We start from the raw sequence: 22,571 nt of genomic DNA, 5'->3' as shown, positions 1-22,571 counted from the left end.
TACTCCATGTATTCTTGCAGCAGCACAGTTATTATGTTCCATGGCAAAGTTTGCAACTAGCTTCATATTTCATTCTTTTTGCTGGTGGAGCCATGATGGGGTTTTGACTGTTGGACATTTTTATACCAGCCCGCCCTTGTATCCTATTACCGTACCTCCTTCTCTGCCTCTCAGATCTCGCACATGTGCGCCTGTGCCGCTTCAGTGCAGTCTTCAGTCTCTGGAGCGAGATCTGAGAGGCAGAAAAAGAGGTACGGTAATAAGATACATACAAGGGCGGGCCGGATGGGTGAAAGATGTGTGTTTTTCTGAGCACAGTGCTGCTCTATCTCTATCCATTCTTGGGCGTCCCAGCCAACTGCAGCACCCACCCTATAATACACCTGGCTTTTGAGAAGATTTTCCTGGATTAAAAAGTCGTCTTATACGCCAGAATATATGGTATTTAAGATAAAATGGTTTATTTTTATATTCAGTATGTGCTTAAGATCACTTACTTAAAGATGCATTTTGATTTATTATAATAAAAAAATTTTAATAAATTATAAATTATTATTTAAATTTCGAAACGATTGAGAAAAATCAAGGCAATATGTTATTTTTAATATACAGGTTAACATTCAAGAATCCAGGTCTGGAGGTTGCTGGATTTTTGAAAATGTCAGATTTTTTATGGTTATATATGCTGTATATATTTAACAGAAAATGACTACCTGTATATAATCTTTTAAAGAAAGAAAATTAAACAGTAAATGAAAAGCAAATGAAATTTTAATGTTCATCAACTAAATAAAACAGTTCTACAGAATTTTAGTAAGAGCCTCCAGAAAACAGTGGTGCGCCAACACAGTAAATTTGAAAATGCGTTATGAAATCCATGCCGGAAATCTGAAGGAACCGTATTATCTATGGCTGGATTTTAGAATGTCAACCTGTATTATCTTGATTTTTTTAGTTTAAAAACAAAGAAGATAAAATTACAAAAATAAAATTTGAATATGATAAAAATTATTTTTTTAAATTTTAGTTTCCAGAAAACAAAGTGAAGAGAGTGTTACTTCATGTGAATATATTACACCACCATCACATTTATCTGCTGAGAATAAATCATTTGAGGATATGCATTCTTCAAATAATCCTGAATGGAAATGTGCTCTATTCAGTATTAATGAAAATGGTAAAGATAAATTTAAATTTAGAAAAGCAAAATAATTATTATATTTTCAAATGTGTGTGTGTGTGGGTATGTATATATATATATATATACACCCACACACCCACACTTACATATATATATGTATGTATGTATGTATGTTAGGCTCAAAGACCAAAATTGCTCATTGAGCGAAAAAATGGCCACAAAGCAAAATTCGTGTCATGGCTTTCATGATATTTGACCACTATGCGTTGTGGTGATTAAGAAAAGCCATAATGCATTCTGAACGTTAGCTGATGCAACCACGATACAGGATCATACGACACACAGTGGTTTGTAACTTTAAAATATGGATTATAGGTTCGAAACATTTTTATTTACAATTTTTAATGCCGAACAACATTAGTTCTACAAGTTTTCCTTGAAATTTAATTTTCATGCTTAAAAAAATTTCAAATAAATAAAATATATGGAGAAAAATACACATTTGTTTCTTTTGTTTTGCTAAAAAGTGCTAAAGGTCTAATTACATATACTTGTAGGTGCTTGATATACTATACATGATAAAATAAAAATCAGCTGCTAAAGTTAAAAACCACTATGCAACATATTTATTGTGGTTAAAAGCCACCACACGTTCTGGATGTTAACTAATAATGAGTGATGATAAGAAAATAAAACTTTCTTTTTCATTATGATTTATTTATCTTCAATCATCCTATATACGCAGGTAACAAAATTATTTACCATATACAGAAATTTAACTTGGTTACTTTACAATAACATTTAATTATTCATGCATTTTTATCAATACAGTATCTTTTACAATGACACATTATAAACTCTTGCTTACTTCCAGATGTTAACATGGATGCTGAGCGAAGTGTTAATAAAGTTGAGGGTGCGTTCTGAATGTTAATAAAATTAATGTAGAAACTGTAAATTCATTACGAGCATAAAGTCAATTAAGAAGACTCCTTGTTTCCTAACTGATAGAGACCTGATGGATTAATGCTCATAACAACAGCTAAAACATTATCAACATTAGGTACCCTAACTAAAACAATTGAACCAATTTCAACTGCAGAAAATTATCCTAAATTGAGAAAACTCTCTGAGCTCGCGCTTGAATAAAAAAATAATAAGATAAACGATTCTATGATGCAGATCCCTGTACTATTATTGTTAAATAATAATTAGAACAATTCTTACTGTTTTTGAAAATTTTAATAACTAAAATGTCTTAGGATTTTTAGGCTTTTTCAGAGGTATTAATTTACATCTGATATGGAGAGTGTCAATGGCTCAATAGCATGAAGGTTGAGAAAAGCGAAATCCTACTCGGGTGTAATATACAGTAATACCTCGGTTTTCATTGACTTTGGTACCTAGCATCAATCTGCATTATTTCTCCAGCTTCTGTTGTCTTATCCTAAAACCCTCCAGTTATAGGTAAAAACAGAATGGTTTTAGGCTAAAACTTTTTCTAGCAAAACTTGTGAGCAATGAATAATAGCATCAGAACACAGCATAGTTTTACCCTAGATTTACCCTAAATATAAGACTACCTGAAACATTACTCTGAGAGATTGAAATTACCCTAGAATCGGCAGCACTGGTCAAGAATGAACACAGTACAAACTCTGAAAGTGTTTGCAATGCACCCAGTGACAAGTTATAACCTATCCTTCATATTCTGGTTGCATCAGGTAACGTTCAGAACGTGTTATGGCTTTTCTTAATCAACACAATGCGTAGTGGTCAAATATCATGAAAGCCACGATGCAAATTTCGCTTTTACAGACATCCACAACATGAATTTTGCTTTGTAGCCATTTTGAAATCACCACAACGCATTGTGGTCGTTTTTTCGCTCAATGAGCGATTTCAGTCTTTGTGACTAATATATATATAATATATATAAACATATAGTAGAACTTGGACAATTTGAAGTTGAAGGTTCCACAAAAAAGTTCAAATTAGGCAAGTTTGAATATTGGCATTAAAAATAGGTAAATAAAATATAATACTGAAACAGTAAACTAAAGTTATTTTAGTATTCATTATAATTAAATTACAGTACAAAAATAATAGTACAGGGTATTGTATTACATTATAGTTTTTAAATGTTATATATGGTACTTTTGTCATTACACTTTTTTTAAAGCTCAAAATTTTGAACAGTTGAACTGACTGTTGATTTTGTACTGAGAATGGATGGATTTGGACAGAGGCATAATGAAAAATAAAAAAAGCATATAGTGCAGTATGTTTAGTGTATATGTACAGTACATTTGTAGACATAAGAATATGTACAGAAAATTGCATCATAGCACAATTAAACCACACACAAGTCCAATCGTAAATACTGCCCAATTTATTTTGATGTTCCGAAAACAGTATTGTATTATCTTTTTATAGATAATGTATATACCAGGGGTGGGGAAGCAAGCATTCAGTGGGAGCTGAAATGTGGATTTTGTAAAATGCATGGGAGCCACAGTTCTGTACTTTTTTATTCTGTACTGCAATTTTATTATATAATATAAATATAATATAAAACAAATATTGAATTTTTTTAATAAACATATTTTCACAAAATAATAATAAAAAGCAGAAACTAACACTTTCAGCAAGAGCCGCATGTAACTCAAAAAGAGCCGCATTTGCCCACGTTTGGTATATACATTACTATATTTAAACATGCTAAGAAGTTTACCTGGTGAAAAAAACATGTGTGTTAAAACTGCCATACCTGTACTTACTGGCCTTTGGAATAAAAACTAATTACGTAAATGGAATCTTCAGGTATATATTTCCCACATTATGTGGTTTACTCTCATTCTCAATTTCTCTGTCCTTAAAGCTAAAAGTAAGTTTTTAAGTAAGTTGAAGCTAAGAAACATGCTGAATACTATACTCTGCTAATTTCGTAATCAATGCTACCAATATTAGTGCTTAAACAGACATTTTATCTCATTATCTCAATATTGCAGGTGATTTTTCATAAACTTCTCACAATTTTACTTCAAATTAACCATGTTCTACTACTTTATATATATATGCTTTTTATGTTTTTAAAATACAATTTTTGATATATACCATTACATACAGTAGAACCTCATTAAGTCAAAGTTTAAGGGGGTAAAAGGGGTTTAATACTTGTTTTTCTCAAATTTTTTATGGCTGTAAATTTTCTATTATCAAGCTTTTTCTCAAGAACCTGTTCATGAAAATGGGTTGCACTGAATAGTACCAAAATCACCATTTGGTGATATTTTTATTAAAGTGGCAATAAATACTGGTGGTAAAATACCTAGTCCACTTTGATATTCAGCATGAAATTGAATCACAAAGCATGCTTTGGAAAAAAACAGCAGAATATTGCATTCCTGTGTGATTGGATGCCTGTGTAACATACACTTAGCAACGCCATGATGTTAAACAGCTAGTTCAGACAGGAAAGCAGGAAGTGACGTTGAAAAGCGAAGGCAGTTTTCAAAGAATGCCACCCAATGTTTCCAGATTGGAAAGTTTTTTTATTGACTGACAAAAGTTTGGGAAATTTTGTGGGGTGACATTTTTTTCATTTTGATCTTATTTCATTAGACTAAAGCATAAATATTTTGATATGACAGAATTTGTAAAATACTGTTTAAGCATTGTGATCAAATGTGTTATTCAGAATTATTCATTAAAAAAAATTATTAAAAAATTCAACAATGAGTTGCTTAACTTTCCTGGCAACATTGAAAATTTTGGCGGTGCCATCTATTATGATATTTTATTTTAAAAACTTTTATATTTTTTATTATTACAAAATGGAAAAAGTTTAATTTTGAGGGTAGGGATGGGTTTTATAAAAAGAATTGTAAATGCTAATAACAAGTAAACTCATCATTAAGTCCAACTCTACTTGAGATATGACATATGATCCCCTTTATATCTCCACCCTGTCGACCTTTAACTTCCAAAATTTAACAGCATCAATCCCCCTAATACACAAACTTCTCTGCAATTCCTAATTTCAGAAATTTTTGACAAAAAACACAGGAGTTAAGCTTCAAAGGGGGTAAACAAAATTATGTCACTCATGCACATGCGCACACAAACAAACATTCATACATACAGGGAAAAATCCCCCAAATATTTTTGCGCCATACTCCTCCCTGTTATATATGTTATAACAGAGCTCGAAAAGTAAAAATGATTCCTATTTATAAGTGACAGCTTACCATGTCACATTTGCTTTCCAGACTCAAAACTGATAAGACTATCAGCACCTGCATTAATAAGTAAATAAATCTGGTGGCAAGAAATAATTTAAAGTGGCCAAAACATTTAAAACTGGCAAAATGGTTGGCAATTTTTAAAAATTTTTCTGAGCAATCCCTCCAGAATGATTACAGAATTGTATATAATTATGGTGCACTGTCAAGATTTCCTCTTGTGTCCCAATCCAAACACCAGTTACATATATCAGTAAAAGAATGTTGACATGAGGTTGTAATGGCATGACGTTGTGTTCAGCATGGAGCCATAGTGTTTGTTTATCTTAATTGCCTATATTCATAAGGAAAATAAGTAAAGATGGAGATCATGGACTTACCAAAGGGTGGAAGAGTACTGTACAGTACATGGGGAAAATATGTTCAAGTTATAAGTACAGTAGAGCATCGATTATCTGACTCAATTGGGGACTGGGGTTGGTCGGATAACTGAAAAAACGGATAACTGAAAAGTATGAAAAAATACATTATTAGTATAGTATATTAGTATATCCCATGTAATTAGTATATTATTATATCGTTATTAACCTACTTCACGTTGAATTTTCATCGATGTTAAGCCTAACAAATTTTTTTAAAAATAATAATCGTCGCTATTGTATCGTTAAAAATTATTTTTAAATTATTTTATTGCTCACAAAACAAACAACCACTCATAATTAGAAAATTAAGTCTCGTTTAAATACTGGCCTCCCTTCAATGGTCGAGCCATGTTGCCAGCTAAAACACACAAAAATTTAACAAAAATAATATTAAAGTGCCGAGACATAGCCAAATATTGTAGTGCCACATCACTAATTTGAAATTTGCCGACTAGAACGGTCGGTTAACCGATGTGATGGTTGATTGGGGATCGGATAATTGATGCTCTACTGTACCAACAATTTTGACTTAACAAGACCATATTATATAGTAAAACCTATAACAAGAATGGGCAGCCCTTAGCAAACCAAGAATTTTCTTCTATCACACAACTCAGGGCTCACCTTAGATAAATATCCAATATTTTTACTGAGTTTAAATTAATAGAATACAATTTTATTAAGTAGAGTAATATTAAATAAAAATATAATAAAGAAATAAACACTGTCAACTGTTATAGTAAATAGTAATAAAAGGAAACAAATATCCTACTTCTGTAATATACTGACAAACAGAAAATCCACTAAATCTAGCTTTCTTATAGCATCATCTAGTCACTAAGCCAAATAATAATAGGCTTCCAAAAATTTCAGTTGGCATGTGAGAAAATTTTGCATCATAGATTTGGCAATTTTGGCACACTTAGAAAGGTTGCCCATCCCTGATCTACATCTTGTACTCAGGACGTGTAGACAGCTTTAAGTTAATGCAGTTCAACTTAGTGAGGTTTTACTGTGTATATAATGATATACATCAGATTGTCTCAAAAGTTTGCATGCTTTCATTTATTTTGTCAATAGTAGTATAACAAAGCAATGATATTAAAGAATAAAAGTCAGATATGTCTTTGTTGGAATAAAGTCAGATATGTCTTTTATTCCAACAATAAAATTCTTAATAAAAAAAAAGACCATCATACTCTATTGCAGGAGCAGAAAATCATGACCTAAAGTTGGCCTGCAGGCCAACTTTGGGTCATTAATGTGTATAATTTAGTCCACGATTCTTTTTATATAATATACAGTATATAACAAACAAAATATATTGAATGAATTTGAATTTTGTTTTTCCTATAAATAAAATCAGTTGTGTACAATTATTTGAAAATATTACAATAAATATAAAACTGTTTATGATAATTTTTCATTCTTATGCCATTTTAATAATTCTAAAAAAAATCTTAAAAATCACGGAAAGATAAAAAAAAAGGTTTGGCCTAAGTTACTTTAGAGATATTTTATTTGGTTTACTGTTTTAAGAAAGTTTTCCACCCCTAATCTGTGGAGTATTGGATTGTAAAATTTATTTTGAACTATTCAAAAACAATAAAAGCATTAATTTAATAAGTAATGCTGCCACTGAATAATTCTAAGTCAAGCTAATTCTTTCCAAAATAAATAGTATCATTTTGATATTTTTAGTACAGGAGTGTCCCAGAAACTCAGCTCTAGATAACTTGGCATTTTGTTAAACTTATGTCATGTTCAGTAACTCATCACCTTCTCAGTTAATATGAACTGAGAAGGTGATGAGTTTTAGACATAACAATGCTTCTAGTCTAAATAATGGAATTTTCATAAAGGTATTAGATGTGCAAATTCATATATGTATTAACTATGTACCAACAGTAACTATTTCTATTTGTAGTTAAATTTTAATTAAAATAAAACATTGACTATTCAGTGGCTACTTTTGAGTTAGTGATATTCGTAGTGACATGAACAAGTTTTACAAAATGTCCATTTGTCGAGAGTTGAGTTTCCAGACTTTACTATAGTTATTAAATTTTGTATATGTCTCATCTGTTATGAAACTGCATGATGTCTTAAAGATTTTATTAGGCACAGTTCATTTTCTGTCTGAACATGAACTAAGAATTGAGTTGAAGCACTAGCAAGAATTGACTTGAATATAAAATAAAGAATAAAAAAAATTGCACATACTTATGCTAGTGACCTTGCATATTGTCACTTTGACACCAGAATATCGTGAAAATGAAATCATGGATCACTGATTTTTATTTTTATTTCCTCATCTCATATTATGTAAAATGACAAAATTTAATCAAATTTTGAGAATTAACTCAATTTTATAAGCCACATAAAAAGAGGCTTCACTAACACCCACCTCAATGATTTGCACAATTTCAAATTTTATAATTTAATGCTAGCTTATACTCTTAAAGATATGGGTTTTACTAAAGTTAACAAACCATTTTTAAACATCTTACAATAACTTTTTATAATAAATTTAAATTTAATTATTTATTGGCACAATTTCTCATATAAACATAAAAAAAAATTATTCTTAATTTAAATATTTCAATTTGTGATAATTGGTAATTGAAATTATATTAAATATAATTTATTTTAATATTTTTATAATCTATAGAGTCTGAATTCAAGAATGAATTAAATAATGAAATAAAATCATCAAATGACAATCAGAAAAATTTAATCAAATTGTAAGTAATGTTTTAAATCAAAATATAGATTTTTTTATTTATTTTTCTAACAGATTTCATTCTTTTATAGAAAAAATTCAGATAAAAATAAACATTCTTTTCATTCAAAATGCAGTAGTAAAATTCCTAAATTACAGAAAAATATTAAATGTCTTCATCACAATAATGTAGAAGAAAAACAGTCTCATGGTATTCATGATATAAATATCATTAAAAATGCACATGTAACTTTAAAAATAAATATACAACAGAAAAATTCAAAAAATTTGAACGACCCTATCATTAAAATTAAAGATCCTTTAAATTCAAAAGTCATTTTGAAAAAGAATAAAGAAAATCAGATAAAATGTTCTATAATTCAAAACAGAAATGTATTACAAACTAAAAATCAAAGTCTGACAAAGAGGCCTATAGAAAAAAATATTTTAAGAAATAAAAATGCACAGATTATTAACAAAGAAAATCTTACTGGAAAATCTGTGCAACAAAATGTCATGAAGAAAGAAATGATAAAAAATACCAGAAAACAAAATCTTTCAAATAAATCCAAGCTACAGAATGCTGCTGTGAAGAATTTACAAAGTACTAAATTGAATATAATAATAAACTCTACACAGCAAAACATTTCAGAGAGAAAATTTTTACAAAATAATGATCAAAAAAATTTTGGAAAGAATCATATACAACAGAATAACACAAACAAAAAAATTGTGCAAAGGAAAAATCAGGAAAATGTGATAAAGAAGAATATCCAAGCTGTCTCAAGACAGAAAGTTGAACAAAAAGATAACCAAGGAAGTTTAGGAAAAATGCATACACTGCAAAATTCCAATAAGTTAGAAAAAAATGTTGCAAAAACTAAAATGAAGACAAATGAGGAAAGTAATGTAAGAAGCTTAAGTAATTTACAAAAGACTAAAGCTTCAAATTATCCAAAAAGATCTAAAATAAATACTCCTGAATGTTTGAAGTAAGTATGATATTTATATTTTTTATAAAATGTAATGTTTATTCTTCTATATATAAGATGTCCCATGTAAAGTGTTACAAGCTAATAACTAGTGATGCCACGAATAGTGATTTTGCCGAATACCGAACATTCGGCTACGCTCTTGGCCGAAGCGCCGAATATTCGGCGGCCGAATGTTCGGCAAAATATGTCTACATTTTGCAGGTGATATGTTACGACCTGATACATTACGGTGGGTGCGGTGGCGACACTGCGGGCACATTTGTTTTATTTGCGAGTAGATCATGTCACAACATGCATTATTTGTTCATTGTTACATCAAATTGCGTTACTAATTATTACTAAAAAATATCACTGTATCACTTTATATGAAAACTGTTCGCCTAGATCAGACGGCAGACCTTTACAAGTGGTGGTCAGCAAACGCAAAACAGTATCCAAGCCTGACAGAATTCGCTAAGATTTATCTATCGTCTCCCAGCAGTAGTGTATATAGTGAGAGGCTATTTTCAGAAGCAGGTATAGTTTATGAGGAAAAGCGCAATCGTTTGCTATCAACAAATGCTGAAAAAATTGTTTTCATTCATTACAACTTACCACTGATAGATTTTAAGTATTAAATGTAATAATTTGTGATTAAAATAAATACGTTTTTGAGTAATATGTGCGTTTTTTTTTTTTTTTCATGATTTGGTATTCGGTATTCGGCCGAATGTTGCGTACTATTCGGCCGAATACCGAATATTAAAAAAAGTAGCCGAATAGGCCGAATACCGAATAGTAGCCGAATATTCGTGGCATCTCTACTAATAACTCAAGAACAACTTGACTGATGCCAACTCTTTTTCATTTTTTTTTATGGTTTTAAAGAACTTGTAACAATGATGAAATTGTATTGTTCCTTGCACTCTTTCATAGGAAAACAGGAAGCTTTGAAATTCTAAATGGAATCCTAGAGAAAAGTGTGTATTGTATTTACTCACTTATAAGACAATCTCGCATATAGGACAAGGTGTGACTTTAAAGATCAAAATAAAGAAAATTAGATTTATTAATACAATTTAATTTTATTTCATTTAATCACAAATAAAATGTCAAATGCACACATTGTCCCACAAAAATTACTGGCATTGTACTGGCATTAAACTTCTTGTAAAATTGACAACATAATTTTTGTTCATGTGAAGCTGGACAATCGGGAACCAACTTTTTTTTGTCAATTCTTAACATCGAATTCACTCTCTATCGATTACACTTATGAGTTTCTCTGAATTCTGATTTCTGAATAACAATCTGTTTTCACATGGGAATGGATTAAAACTTATACACGGTTCACAAAAATTGCGAAAATGCAAAGAATCCTTCGCTTGTGCGTATAGGACGACCTAGATTTTTGAAGCAATGAAAAATGAATAAAAACCTCCTCATCTTATATATGAGTAAACATGGTATTTTTGGATTGTACAGTGAAGAAAAGAGAAGAAACTTTCATCTAAAACAATATTTAATAATGTATTTCAAATTCTTCAGTCCTCTCTTATTGTGTAACTGACTATAAAAGATGTACCACTAAATTGAGAAGAGAAAGTGTGGTGTCAGGGAGATGGTAATCTACCATATTTTGCCACAGATATATATACACTATTATTAAACCAAGAATTTGGTGACAGATGTATCTTGGAGGACTTGTTTGATGGCTTTTTTGTTTATCTGATTTCACACAATTATTTTTATGATGATATGTCAAGGAAAATAGTAGCTTCTCTCACAATAGATGATATTCCTACCATCTACTATGAGAGAAGATATGAAACAGAGAACATGTTAGTCTGAACTACAGTGATCACTGAAATGTTGTGCAGAGTTAGTTTTGTAAAAATGAAAAAAATTAATTAAATGTTTATAATTGAATAATTAGCAATTTGAGCACTTAAAAAAATAAACAGACAAAATAGTGTAATTTTGCATTGTTGTCAGTTATATCTGGTCAACAGTTTGAATCAATTCAGAGCTTCAGCTGTCTATAACTTTTAATAGATACATTATAAAAAATGCTTTAGATGAAAGTTTCTTTTTTTTTTCCATAGAATTCAAAACTATACATTTTAGGGTTCCATTTGAAATTTTAAAGTTGCTCACTGTCTCACTATAAAAAGGGCAAAAAGCAACATTATTTTATTATTATTACAAAGCTTTTTACAACATAATTTGAAACCATACACTAAAAAATGAAAAAAATATGATTTGCATTGGTCAAGTTGTTCTTGAGTTATTAGCTTGTAACATTTTACATGCAACATCCTGCAGACATAGATATAGTAGATCAATTATAAAAATTTTGAAATAAAATTTCTTAAAACTTAATTTAAGTATCAAAACATAAATAGTTTGCTAAATATTTTATATTAGCTGTAACTTATCTAAAAATGATTGGAGAAGAAATGAAACTTATCAATTTTAAATTGGTTCATAGGATTAGAAGTAACTATTGGGTTGTTCAGAAAGTAATTTCGTTTTTTTTTTTCTGTGGAAAAAACACAATATTTTTATAATAAATAAATATTTTATTGAATTATATATCAACCATTTTGGTCAAATACCTGTTGTCATCGTTTCTGGTAGTACATGATTTCACATTCATAAAAGATTTGATCGTTGCTTACAAAAAACTGATCCAAGTGATTTTTGACATTGTCATTTCAATTAAATGTCTTACAGTTAAAAAAATTTGTATGACCGGAACAAGTAATAATCTGAGTGTGCTCGATCTGGCGAATATGGTTGGTGTGATAGAACATCCCATCTAAGTTATGAGAGTTGCTGACAAGTTACCAAATTTGTGTGAAATTTGACATTATCACGGTAAAACACTACACCTGTTTTGTTGATCAATTCTGGCCGCCTTTTCTGTTTGATGATATTATTCAATTTGTTTACTCGATGGCAGTACACTTTCGAATCAATTGTTAAATTGTCTGGTAAAAGCGCCAAAAAAAAAATTTCTTAAAATTCCACCAAAGAGAGCATCTCTCTTTAAGAACATGTGGAATCCATATATCAAGCTTTGAAATGAAACCAATTTGTTTCAAGTAATCATAAACAGTTCAATTTGACAAATTTAATCTCTTAGTGATTTCATGTGTTGTTATTTGGCAGTTTGCTTCAATCAGTACCTTTATTTTGTTTTCATTGGCTTCAACTGGCCATCCAGAATGTGGTGCATCTTCAATATTGAAATTGCCAGAACGAAATTTTGTAAACCAGTTTTGGCACTGTCGTTCTGTCAATACATCTTCCTCATACACGTCACACAATTTTTTTCTCGCTTGAACAGCATTCTTACCTTTTTGGTAATAAAAGAGCAAAATATGCTGAAAATGCTGCTTTCAGTCTTCCATATTTGATGGGGCATGAAAAATAAACAATTGCACAAAATCAAACAAAATTTTTTACAAATAAGCCTTAAAATGCTAGCTGTCAAAATATATAATAATGATATGGTTTAGAATAAAAATTGCGGAAAAAATATGACTAATCCGTCTAGTGGTAAAAAAAACGAACTTACTTTCCAAACAACCTAATATTTTCTTGAATCACCTAAAAAAACACATCTTTGAGTACTTTTCCAGCAATGTTTTCCTTTTTTGACTGATATTTTTGGCTCCCTTGATATGCCTGTTTCAAATCTGTCAAAGACTCCTAGATTCAATGTTCTGAATTGTAATAGTAGCTTCTATAATGATGTGTTTTCTATGGATTTTAAATTTTGAAAATGATGTAATGACTAGGTTTTCTGTGACTGTGTATTTTCTTACTTCCAGAGTATTTGATGGTTTATGTTGTGACTCAATGTTTCTAATAGTAATTTTCATATGCTATAATACATTGTGGGTCCTTAGTTGAGAATTCTTATTTGGGTCATCATAAAACAATCTCAGACTGCTGATAGATTCATATTCTTTTTGGTTTATGCAAACTTCTTTTAAAGAGACTTTATATATCTCTAGGGTTTCTAAATGTCTTAGGTATTGTTCATTAAGGACTTGTTTTACCAATTTGGCATCATTCAGATTTACCACCACTCCGGCACTGTTGTATAACTGGCCAAAGCAGTTATCTTGTTATGGTGGTTGTTGTATTTGTGTTCTCAGCAGTGTGGTGGAGTTGGTAAACAAGCAGTCTGATTCTGAGTCAGCAAATTTGCAATGTGTGACTTTTCACTCCAACCTTACCCTTTTTTAAATGTCACACTATGATTCCTTTTATAAGAAAGATACCACTGAATATCTGAATATTTTTACGTAAAATTTCTCTATAAAAAGTCCTCTACAATTGATGGCGAGAATCAAAAAAATGGATATAATGAATTTTCCTTGGAAAAACTTGAGTACTGTACATAATGAAACATACTACATCTTAATAGCCAAAAGAATGTCACTTTTATTAGTTAATTATGAAAAATTGATTTAAATTTAATTATTTTCAAGAAAAAATATTAAATAAAATAAAATGCAAAAAATAATGATTTTGATGAACAACATAATAAATTGGTCCATAAAATAGTTTCTCCCACTCTGGCTACAGCGGAAATAGTTAATTTCCTACTGACATGGCGGTTGACTAAACTGAAGTATACAGTAGAATTTTAAAATATGAAATTTAAGTTATAAATAAACACTTGGCTTTATTTCCATCATTTTTAGTTGATACGTGACAACAGCACGTTTCAGGCATAAAGCTCCTCATCAGTCAACTAAAAAAATACAATTTTAAAAACATTACATAAAATATCTTACAAAACAGAATTAAAATAATGTATATTTCTTACCATATCCATTTTTAATCTGTTATACAAGGTCTTAATTGGTGCACACAACTTATTTTACAATAAGTGGAGTAATTTCATTAAAATTTGTTATAAATGATCTTTTATATATTTGACAATATCCAGGAGTCTTAGACATAATCACATACACATCTCAAAATCGAAATAGACAATTTTTTACATTATTGTTTTTTAACCATGCCTGCGTTACATACTGCATTGCAGTGTTGTACTGATTTGCATATTACAAAGGAAGTTATTATTAATATTAACAACAGCATAACTCTTATAGATAATTACAATCAACATTAATGTATATTGCATATATTATAATATTTTCATCCAATTCTCATTTATTTTTACACTTAAATTTTTTTTGATACAATTTTTGGCTGTTAAGATTGAGACACTTTCTTTAAATTTTCTATTATACATACTTTTCTCTTTGTATAGGATTTTAACATTATTTTTATCTATATTACAGTCATTTATTAAACAATGGTCATGAAAAACAGAGTTTAGTCGATTATATTTGAGATCTGCAATATGTTCTTTTACTCATATACTCAGTTTGCGTTTAGTTTCTCCTATATAGTAGTTAGTTGTATTACGGGTACATGGTATCTTATACACTACGTTCTTTGTTTCTTGTTCTTAATAAAGAACAAGAAACAAAGTCTTATACACTACTGTGAGCCCGAGGGGTTTGAATTCGAAAATTTTTAGGGTTAACATATTTTTTTCATTAGAGGATGGAAAAAATATAACGGAAATAGATCGGATGTCGAATCTTACACATCGTCCGTTTGTCAATTAGTCAACGCGCACGTGCTAATTAGTCAGCATTACGAGTGAACGACCTGTTGGCTCAGTGCCAACGACGATCATCACGGGAAGTTCTGGGCGATCGTCCCCTCAGTGCGATCATCCCTCTGCGCGATTCTCAGGAAGGTCTGAATACAGTGTCTCCCGTCCCCATCCTGTCTGAGGAGAAGCCGGTAGAAGACATAAGCCTGTGACAGACAGCCAGCTTCCATAGTCCAGAAGGATCGTCACATACCATCCTCCGACATAATGTATAACTGACCGCCTATATAACTCTCTCACTCCAGAGCCTGTAAAACTCTCACGCGGCATAGTGAATAGTTACAGCTCCCTTATAGATAAATTTATGTTATCCGCATCTAAGCTATAATCAGTAAGTTGTATACTCCTGTAAATTACTTTAGTTATATAATAAATTTATCTTGTTATTTGTTAAACCTGTCTCCTGTTTATCCGAGGAAACCTGTCGACTTACCGACGCACTCCCCACTCGTTTTGCCCTCCTAGCCATCCTACGACTCCGAGATCAGGCTTTACCAGCCTGTGCAGATTAAGTGGTCAGTATCAGATTAACCCCTGACCCACTGCATATCTCACATTTGTCCTCATCCTCTGAGCTGGCCACGGTGGGTGAACGAACTTTACACACTGAGACTGTCAACACTGCAAGTCCGGCATCCAGTGAGGACAATTCCGCAGAAGACAGCCACATCGAGTTACGACCGACGTTCTGACAAGGCTAACTTCCGAATGAGCGACATTGCAACCGTCAACCAACAACCGACATCTCTGCTACTAAGAACTGTGATCTACTGACCCAGATCATGTCAAGGACACTTCCAGTTGTGCTATCGGCACTAAAAACGCAGTTTTGAATGTTACGCGTCAAATTGTTGATGCCGTCACGCGAAATTTTGTTAATCCAACTTTTGAGAATTTTGTCGGGAATTCTTGTATTTTAGTCATAAGAGTAAGGTAACCCCCGTGTCGGTCTAGAGAAATTTAATACAGAGAGAGAGTATATTCGAATGTTAAAATTATACTGTCCAAAAGACGTATAATTTTAAAGAAAATGGAAAGTAGTGTGAGCCCGAGGGGTTTGAATTCGAAAATTTTTAGGGTTAACATATTTTTTCATTAGAGGATGGAAAAAAATATAACGGAAATAGATCGGATGTCGAATCTTACACATCGTCCGTTTGTCAATTAGTCAAAGTGCACGTGCTAATTAGTCAGCATAACGAGTGAACGACCTGTTGGCTCAGTGCCAACGACGATCGTATAAAAACGATTGTCACGGGAAGTTCAGGGTGATCGTCCCCTCAGTGCGACCGTCCCTCCGCGCGATCCTCAGGAAGGTCTGAATACAGTGTCTCCCGTCCCGATCCTGTCCGAGGAGAAGCCGGTAGAAGACATAAGCCTGTGACAGATAGCTAGCTTCCATAGTCCAGAACAGGGCTTCTTAAACTTTTTTTATTCACGACCCCATTTATGATTGTGATTTTTTTCGCGACCCCCCCCCAAAAATATAAAATAAAGATATATACAAATTTGCAAAACCAATAATGGTGTACTACCACAGTTCACTCTTGTGTTACAATGGAACAGAGACAACTGAATACACTGAAAAGCGACAACACTACACTAGTTCACAGTACAATCAGTGTTGCTGAATCGTTGTCTCGCTGCACCAGAAGTGACACAAAGCGCAACTCACGAAACCTAAGACACAAAGCATGCCATTTTCAAACTCTCAAATTATTTTCAATATTTTGCACTGAAATCTCGCGACCCCAAGATTTTGCTAAGCGACCCCAAATGGGGTCGCGACCCATAGTTTAAGAAGCCCTAGTCCAGAAGGATCGTCGCATACTGTCCTCCGACATAAGGTATAACTGACCGCCACTATAACTCTCTTTGTAAACTCTCACGCGGCATAGTGAATAGTTACAGCTCCCTTATAGATAAATTTATGTTATCCGCATCTAAGCTATAATCAGTAACTTGTATACTCCTGTAAATTACTCTAGTTTTAGAATAAACATTTATTTTATTATTTGTTAAACCTGTCTCCTGTCTATCCGAGGAAACCTGTCGACTTACTGACGCACTCCCCACTCGATTCGCCCTCCTAGCCATCCTACGACTCCGAGATCAGGCTTTACCAGCCTGTGCAGATTAAGTGGTCAGTACCAGATTAACCCCTGACCCACTGCGTGTCTCACACTACGTTCTTTGTTTCTTGTTCTTTATTAAGAACAAGAAACAAAGAACATAGTGTATAAGATACCATGTACCCGTAATACAACTAACTACTATATAGGAGAAACTAAACGCAAACTGAGTATACGAGTAAAAGAACATATTGCAGATCTCAAATATAATCGACTAAACTCTGTTTTTCATGACCATTGTTTAATAAATGACTGTAATATAGATAAAAATAATGTTAAAATCCTATACAAAGAGAAAAGTATGCATAATAGAAAATTTAAAGAAAGTGTCTCAATCTTAACAGCCAAAAATTGTATAAAAAAAAATTTAAGTGTAAAAATAAATGAGAATTGGATGAAAATATTATAATATATGCAATATACATTAATGTTGATTGTAATTATCTATAAGAGTTATGCTGTTGTTAATATTAATAACTTCCTTTGTAATATGCAAATCAGTACAACACTGCAATGCAGTATGTAACGCAGGCATGGTTAAAAAACAATAATGTAAAAAATTGTCTATTTCGATTTTGAGATGTGTATGTGATTATGTCTAAGACTCCTGGATATTGTCAAATATATAAAAGATCATTTATAACAAATTTTAATGAAATTACTCCACTTATTGTAAAATAAGTTGTGTGCACCAATTAAGACCTTGTATAACAGATTAAAAATGGATATGGTAAGAAATATACATTATTTTAATTCTGTTTTGTAAGATATTTTATGTAATGTTTTTAAAATTGTATTTTTTTAGTTGACTGATGAGGAGCTTTATGCCTGAAACGTGCTGTTGTCACGTATCAACTAAAAATGATGGAAATAAAGCCAAGTGTTTATTTATAACTCAAATGTGAGTTCGAAGTCCAATATATTCACAAAACACAGTTTCAAAAACAACATATGAATGTGAGGCCCAGGATTTAAAAAGGCTGAGAATCGAATAATTTTTATTCATTAGATTAAAAGTTAGGGTTAACACAAAAAGGAAAAAACAACCGACAAATTTTCTCATAAAAATCGCTCATAAAAACTCCGTTCCCACGACAATACTTCCCTGTAGAAGATGAGTTAACTGTTGTGTCATAAGTTTGTCACTTCGCCCATCATTGGTCAAAGAAGATCACCACCTGTGACGTACATGGGGAAATCTCGAAAAAACAGCCCCCATATAAAAGGCAAGTGCAATGACGACACAAGGGGAACAAGTTCTTTTCTCTATACTGTGAGTGTGTGCCCGTGAATTTACCTGCATCTTGTCTCCACCGTCTTTAGACTTTGAACTTCGACTTCGAACTTTGGACTGATTTGAACTTTGAACTTGGAAGGACGAACCTCGGATCAACGTTATAACAACCTAATCAGAGGTATTTATCCTACACGCGATGATGTGTAAGCTCTCTCTCGAACATTCGAACCTCGCGGGTAGGGTCGCGACTATTTTATACTTTGCCGTTCCTTTATGAACTATACGGATTGAACCCGAGAGGGATTTGTATTCCAATTATTAACTATGTATAAATGTACGGAATAACCAGAATAAACGGGTATTTTGTTAACGAACTTGGATTGGTGTGCGTTTCTTCCGACATGTTCCACTCCATACTGAACCCGAAGTCCTCGACGAGATCGCTTGTGATAATTTCCCATCCATCCGCGTATCTATCCGCGATAAATTGATAGATTGGTGTCAGATCCTGACAGGTGAAAGAATCTAACGATCCTTTCTCCTAACACTTTTTTCCCATCCTTTAGACAAGCGAGACCGGACCTCAAGGTCTTGAGTCGAGTAAGTGGTAGGAGAGGGACATCCTCGTAAACATCCTACCCCCGATTAGTCTCACATGAAATTTAGATAAAAATCACTCATCTTTAAACCATCCGGTGCAATTGTGCACCAAGAACTTAAACCAGTGAATAATAAGCTGAAACAATCCTATTAATTACATTTTTCAGTTTTCTCCTCCTCTTTTAGTTTGTTGCATTTAGATTCTGATCTCAGTTTTATTTTTTTCATTGTTTTTTTGTTGACTGTTTTAAAATCAAATCATGTTATTGAAGCTTTAATAGTTATAAATAACTCAAAAACCAGTTGAAGGGCAGTGAAAAAATTAATTAGTCAAATTGGTCAAAAAGATGATTGATAACCAAAGTAAAACATCTCACAAGGGGACCTTACGGTCTCAGAAATTTAGTTCGGGATGAGACTTGGCAGGTTAGTAGTATACCTCAAGGGTGTCCACCCAGAAGAATTGTAAAGTGCACTAGCCAGAAGATTCCGAGAAAAAGGCTCTAAAATTTTAAGCGCAGCTTATATACCGATCGATTCTACATTATGGCAGTACAGTGAAGAGGCTGAGTCCATAGCGTACTCGCTTGCAATGTGGTGCGACCTAGGTTCGATCCTACCTTTGGCAAACTTTTTTTTTTTTTTTCATTGGTTTAAAAATTATAACAACTTTTAAATAAAGTTAATGATGTAAAAATATTATCAATTAAATCATAAATACTTTTATTTTATTTATGAAATGACTGTTACAGCAGATTAAAATGTGAATTAAAGATAACATTTTATTTTTCAAAAGTTGAATAATTTCAAATGCATTTTTAATGGAGATAAATTAAAACTTTAATTATTTTGTTATCTTCAATTGATGAACTTACCACTTCACGAAAGGTTATGTGAAATCGTCACTTTTGCTGCTGACTTGTGAGAACTCGCTGAATGATTAGCTTCCAGATGTGAAAGTTGACAGTTATCCAACAAAATGATATTTTTAGGAAGTTATGTTATGATTTAACTTGTAAGTAAGTAAACTGATTATGTAGTGAGTCTTACACGATATATATATAGGTTTACCTATCCTTATTATTCTAGAAACTCAAACTAACGTGCTAGTTCATTTTTGACTTTCGCAAGATTGGAGCATTCTGTACTGCAAAATATCAGAATTTTTAAACTATTGTGAATTGAAAATGTCTGTTAATGAAGAAATTGGGAAAGTATCAGAAGCTGCAGATGAAATCAGTCAAGATTTATTATACAGTGAAATGTCGAAGTTGAGGTTAAAAGATACGGTCATTTATTACGAAAGCTTGCTTGCTGAAAATAATTTGATAACATTGGAATCTTCAACTTCAATTTCTCGTGAAGCAATGTTGATGAGTGAAGAAATTTACGAACGTACTATGGACATGATGGCTGAAAAAATACTTGTGACTGATGATGAACTTGCTCATGAAAATGAAAACTGTGACGAGGAACCTTTTGAAAATGTCGAAGACCATAGCTCATCAGATGAATATGAACCAGAAGGAAAAAAAAAAAAAAAGAGAGAGGTAGACCATCTTTCTTTGGATTACAAAATTAAAGTTGTTAATATCGCAAAGGCTCACCCTATGTGGAATCTACAAACATTGCATAAAAAAGGATGCAGCCGGTTAAAAAAGAAGGAATATTTATCTCAATGGAAAGAAGAGATAAAAAAAAGGAGGAAATCAATTTGATAAGTACGAAACAATCAATTTCTGGACACGTGATCGTTTTGTTGAAGCCCAAGAGAATTATCAACAAGTGACTACTCGAAATTTACAACAGTGGGCTTTAGCAGCAGCACAACAATTTACAGATTTTGAATTTAAAGCTTCTGACAGTTGGGTTCATAAATTCAAAAATAAGCATGGAATTCGTCAACGAAAAGTGACAAAATTTGTTTCAAAAAAGAAACAGCAACGATTGAAGAAATGTTGGCTTCTGAAGACACTTTTCGAACCCAGACGTTCAAATTGATACCGAATTTCAACAAAGATTTTGTTATTAACACTGACCAGACAGGTAAATTATTGCAGAGTATTTACAAATTTATTTTGCTCTTTATTTTTACGACTCTGACAAAATACTTAAATTTCGGTTGTTTTCTCTTTCCAGGATGTCAGTATCAGTCGGTGTACAACAGGACCTTGGATAAAAAAGGAAGCAAAACTATTTTCGTCAAAAGGCATGACATGAATAAAGTGACTCATACATATACTGCTCAATATGTTCTCACTCTGTCTGGAAAAGTCCTACCTCAAGTATTTGTTTGTTTACAAGAAGCAACCGGTAACTTTGGCCCCCGAGTTCAAAAACACAGTAAATGAATATGCGCAAAAATATAAAAATGTCGTAATAATGTCTTCGAAATCTGGGAAACTAACGACAGGACTGTATATTGACTTTCTCAATTGTTGTTTAAAGTCTCATGTGGGAAAAGAACAGTTTTTATTAATTATTGACTCTTGGGGTGGACAAACAAAGCCTGAATTGTATGACGAAATCTTTCAGGATGACGAGAAATCACCGACTTGTACAATAAAAGTAATTCCTCCAAAATGTACTCTTCTAGTTCAACCTTTGGATGTATATTTTTATAGACAGGTAAAAAATCTAATAAAGCATATACAAAATTGCACTTATCTAATTGAAAATAATAGAGAAATAAATTCCCGTGAAGATTGTATAAAAATGCAATCAATAGTGCTTCATCAACTATCATCACCAATTTTTAATGAAATGATTCGGTATGCCTGATATGCTTCCAAACTTTCTGATAAAAGAGAAATTTTTATGAATATAAACGAAGTATGTTTTCCAACAGATCTATTAAAAAAAAAGGTTGTTCGTGTAAACAATCATCCTTCATAAATTGTGCAAGATGTCAAAATAGTTTTTGTTTTCAATGTCTTTATAATAATTATCATTCTGGTGCTTGTATGTAAAATAAAAAATTGATAAATAAAGACAATATTGTAAAAATTTTTTATATAAATAAAATTATTTATATATATTTTATATTACTGAATACAGTGGAACCCCGGTTAACGAACTTAATCCGTTCCGCGACTCCGTTCGTTAACCGAAGCAATTTTTCCCACAGAAATTAATGCAAATACAANATTTACCTCCATTAAAAATGCATTTGAAATTATTCAACTTTTGAAAAATAAAATGTTATCTTTAATTCACATTTTAATCTGCTGTAACAGTCATTTCATAAATAAAATAAAAGTATTTATGATTTAATTGATAATATTTTTACATCATTAACTTTATTTAAAAGTTGTTATAATTTTAAACCAATGAAAAAAAAAAGTTTTCTGAAGGTAGGATCAAACCTAGGTCGGACTGCATTGCAAGCG

The 22,571-nt window shown here is 31.7% G+C and overlaps 1 protein-coding gene across 1 annotated transcript in view; it reads left to right on the top strand.

Annotated features, from left to right (window-relative positions):
- The window catches only part of LOC111627113 (GATA zinc finger domain-containing protein 14-like), a 40,582-nt gene that overhangs the window by 4,316 nt on the left and 13,695 nt on the right, over window positions 1-22,571 (top strand). Inside the window, exons 2-4 of the mRNA XM_023370670.1 lie at window positions 1,028-1,177; window positions 8,479-8,551; window positions 8,622-9,521. Of these exons, the coding sequence (XP_023226438.1) occupies window positions 1,120-1,177; window positions 8,479-8,551; window positions 8,622-9,521 (1,031 nt within the window). The 5' untranslated portion in view covers window positions 1,028-1,119. The remainder of the gene's footprint in view (window positions 1-1,027; window positions 1,178-8,478; window positions 8,552-8,621; window positions 9,522-22,571) is intronic.

Source organism: Centruroides sculpturatus, unplaced genomic scaffold (genome assembly GCF_000671375.1).
Source record: "Centruroides sculpturatus isolate CEXI.00-Female unplaced genomic scaffold, Cexi_2.0 scaffold334, whole genome shotgun sequence".
Classification (NCBI taxonomy): Eukaryota; Metazoa; Arthropoda; class Arachnida; order Scorpiones; family Buthidae; genus Centruroides; species Centruroides sculpturatus.
Note: the sequence above shows the minus strand (reverse complement) of the source record. Positions and strands in the feature narration are given on the sequence as shown.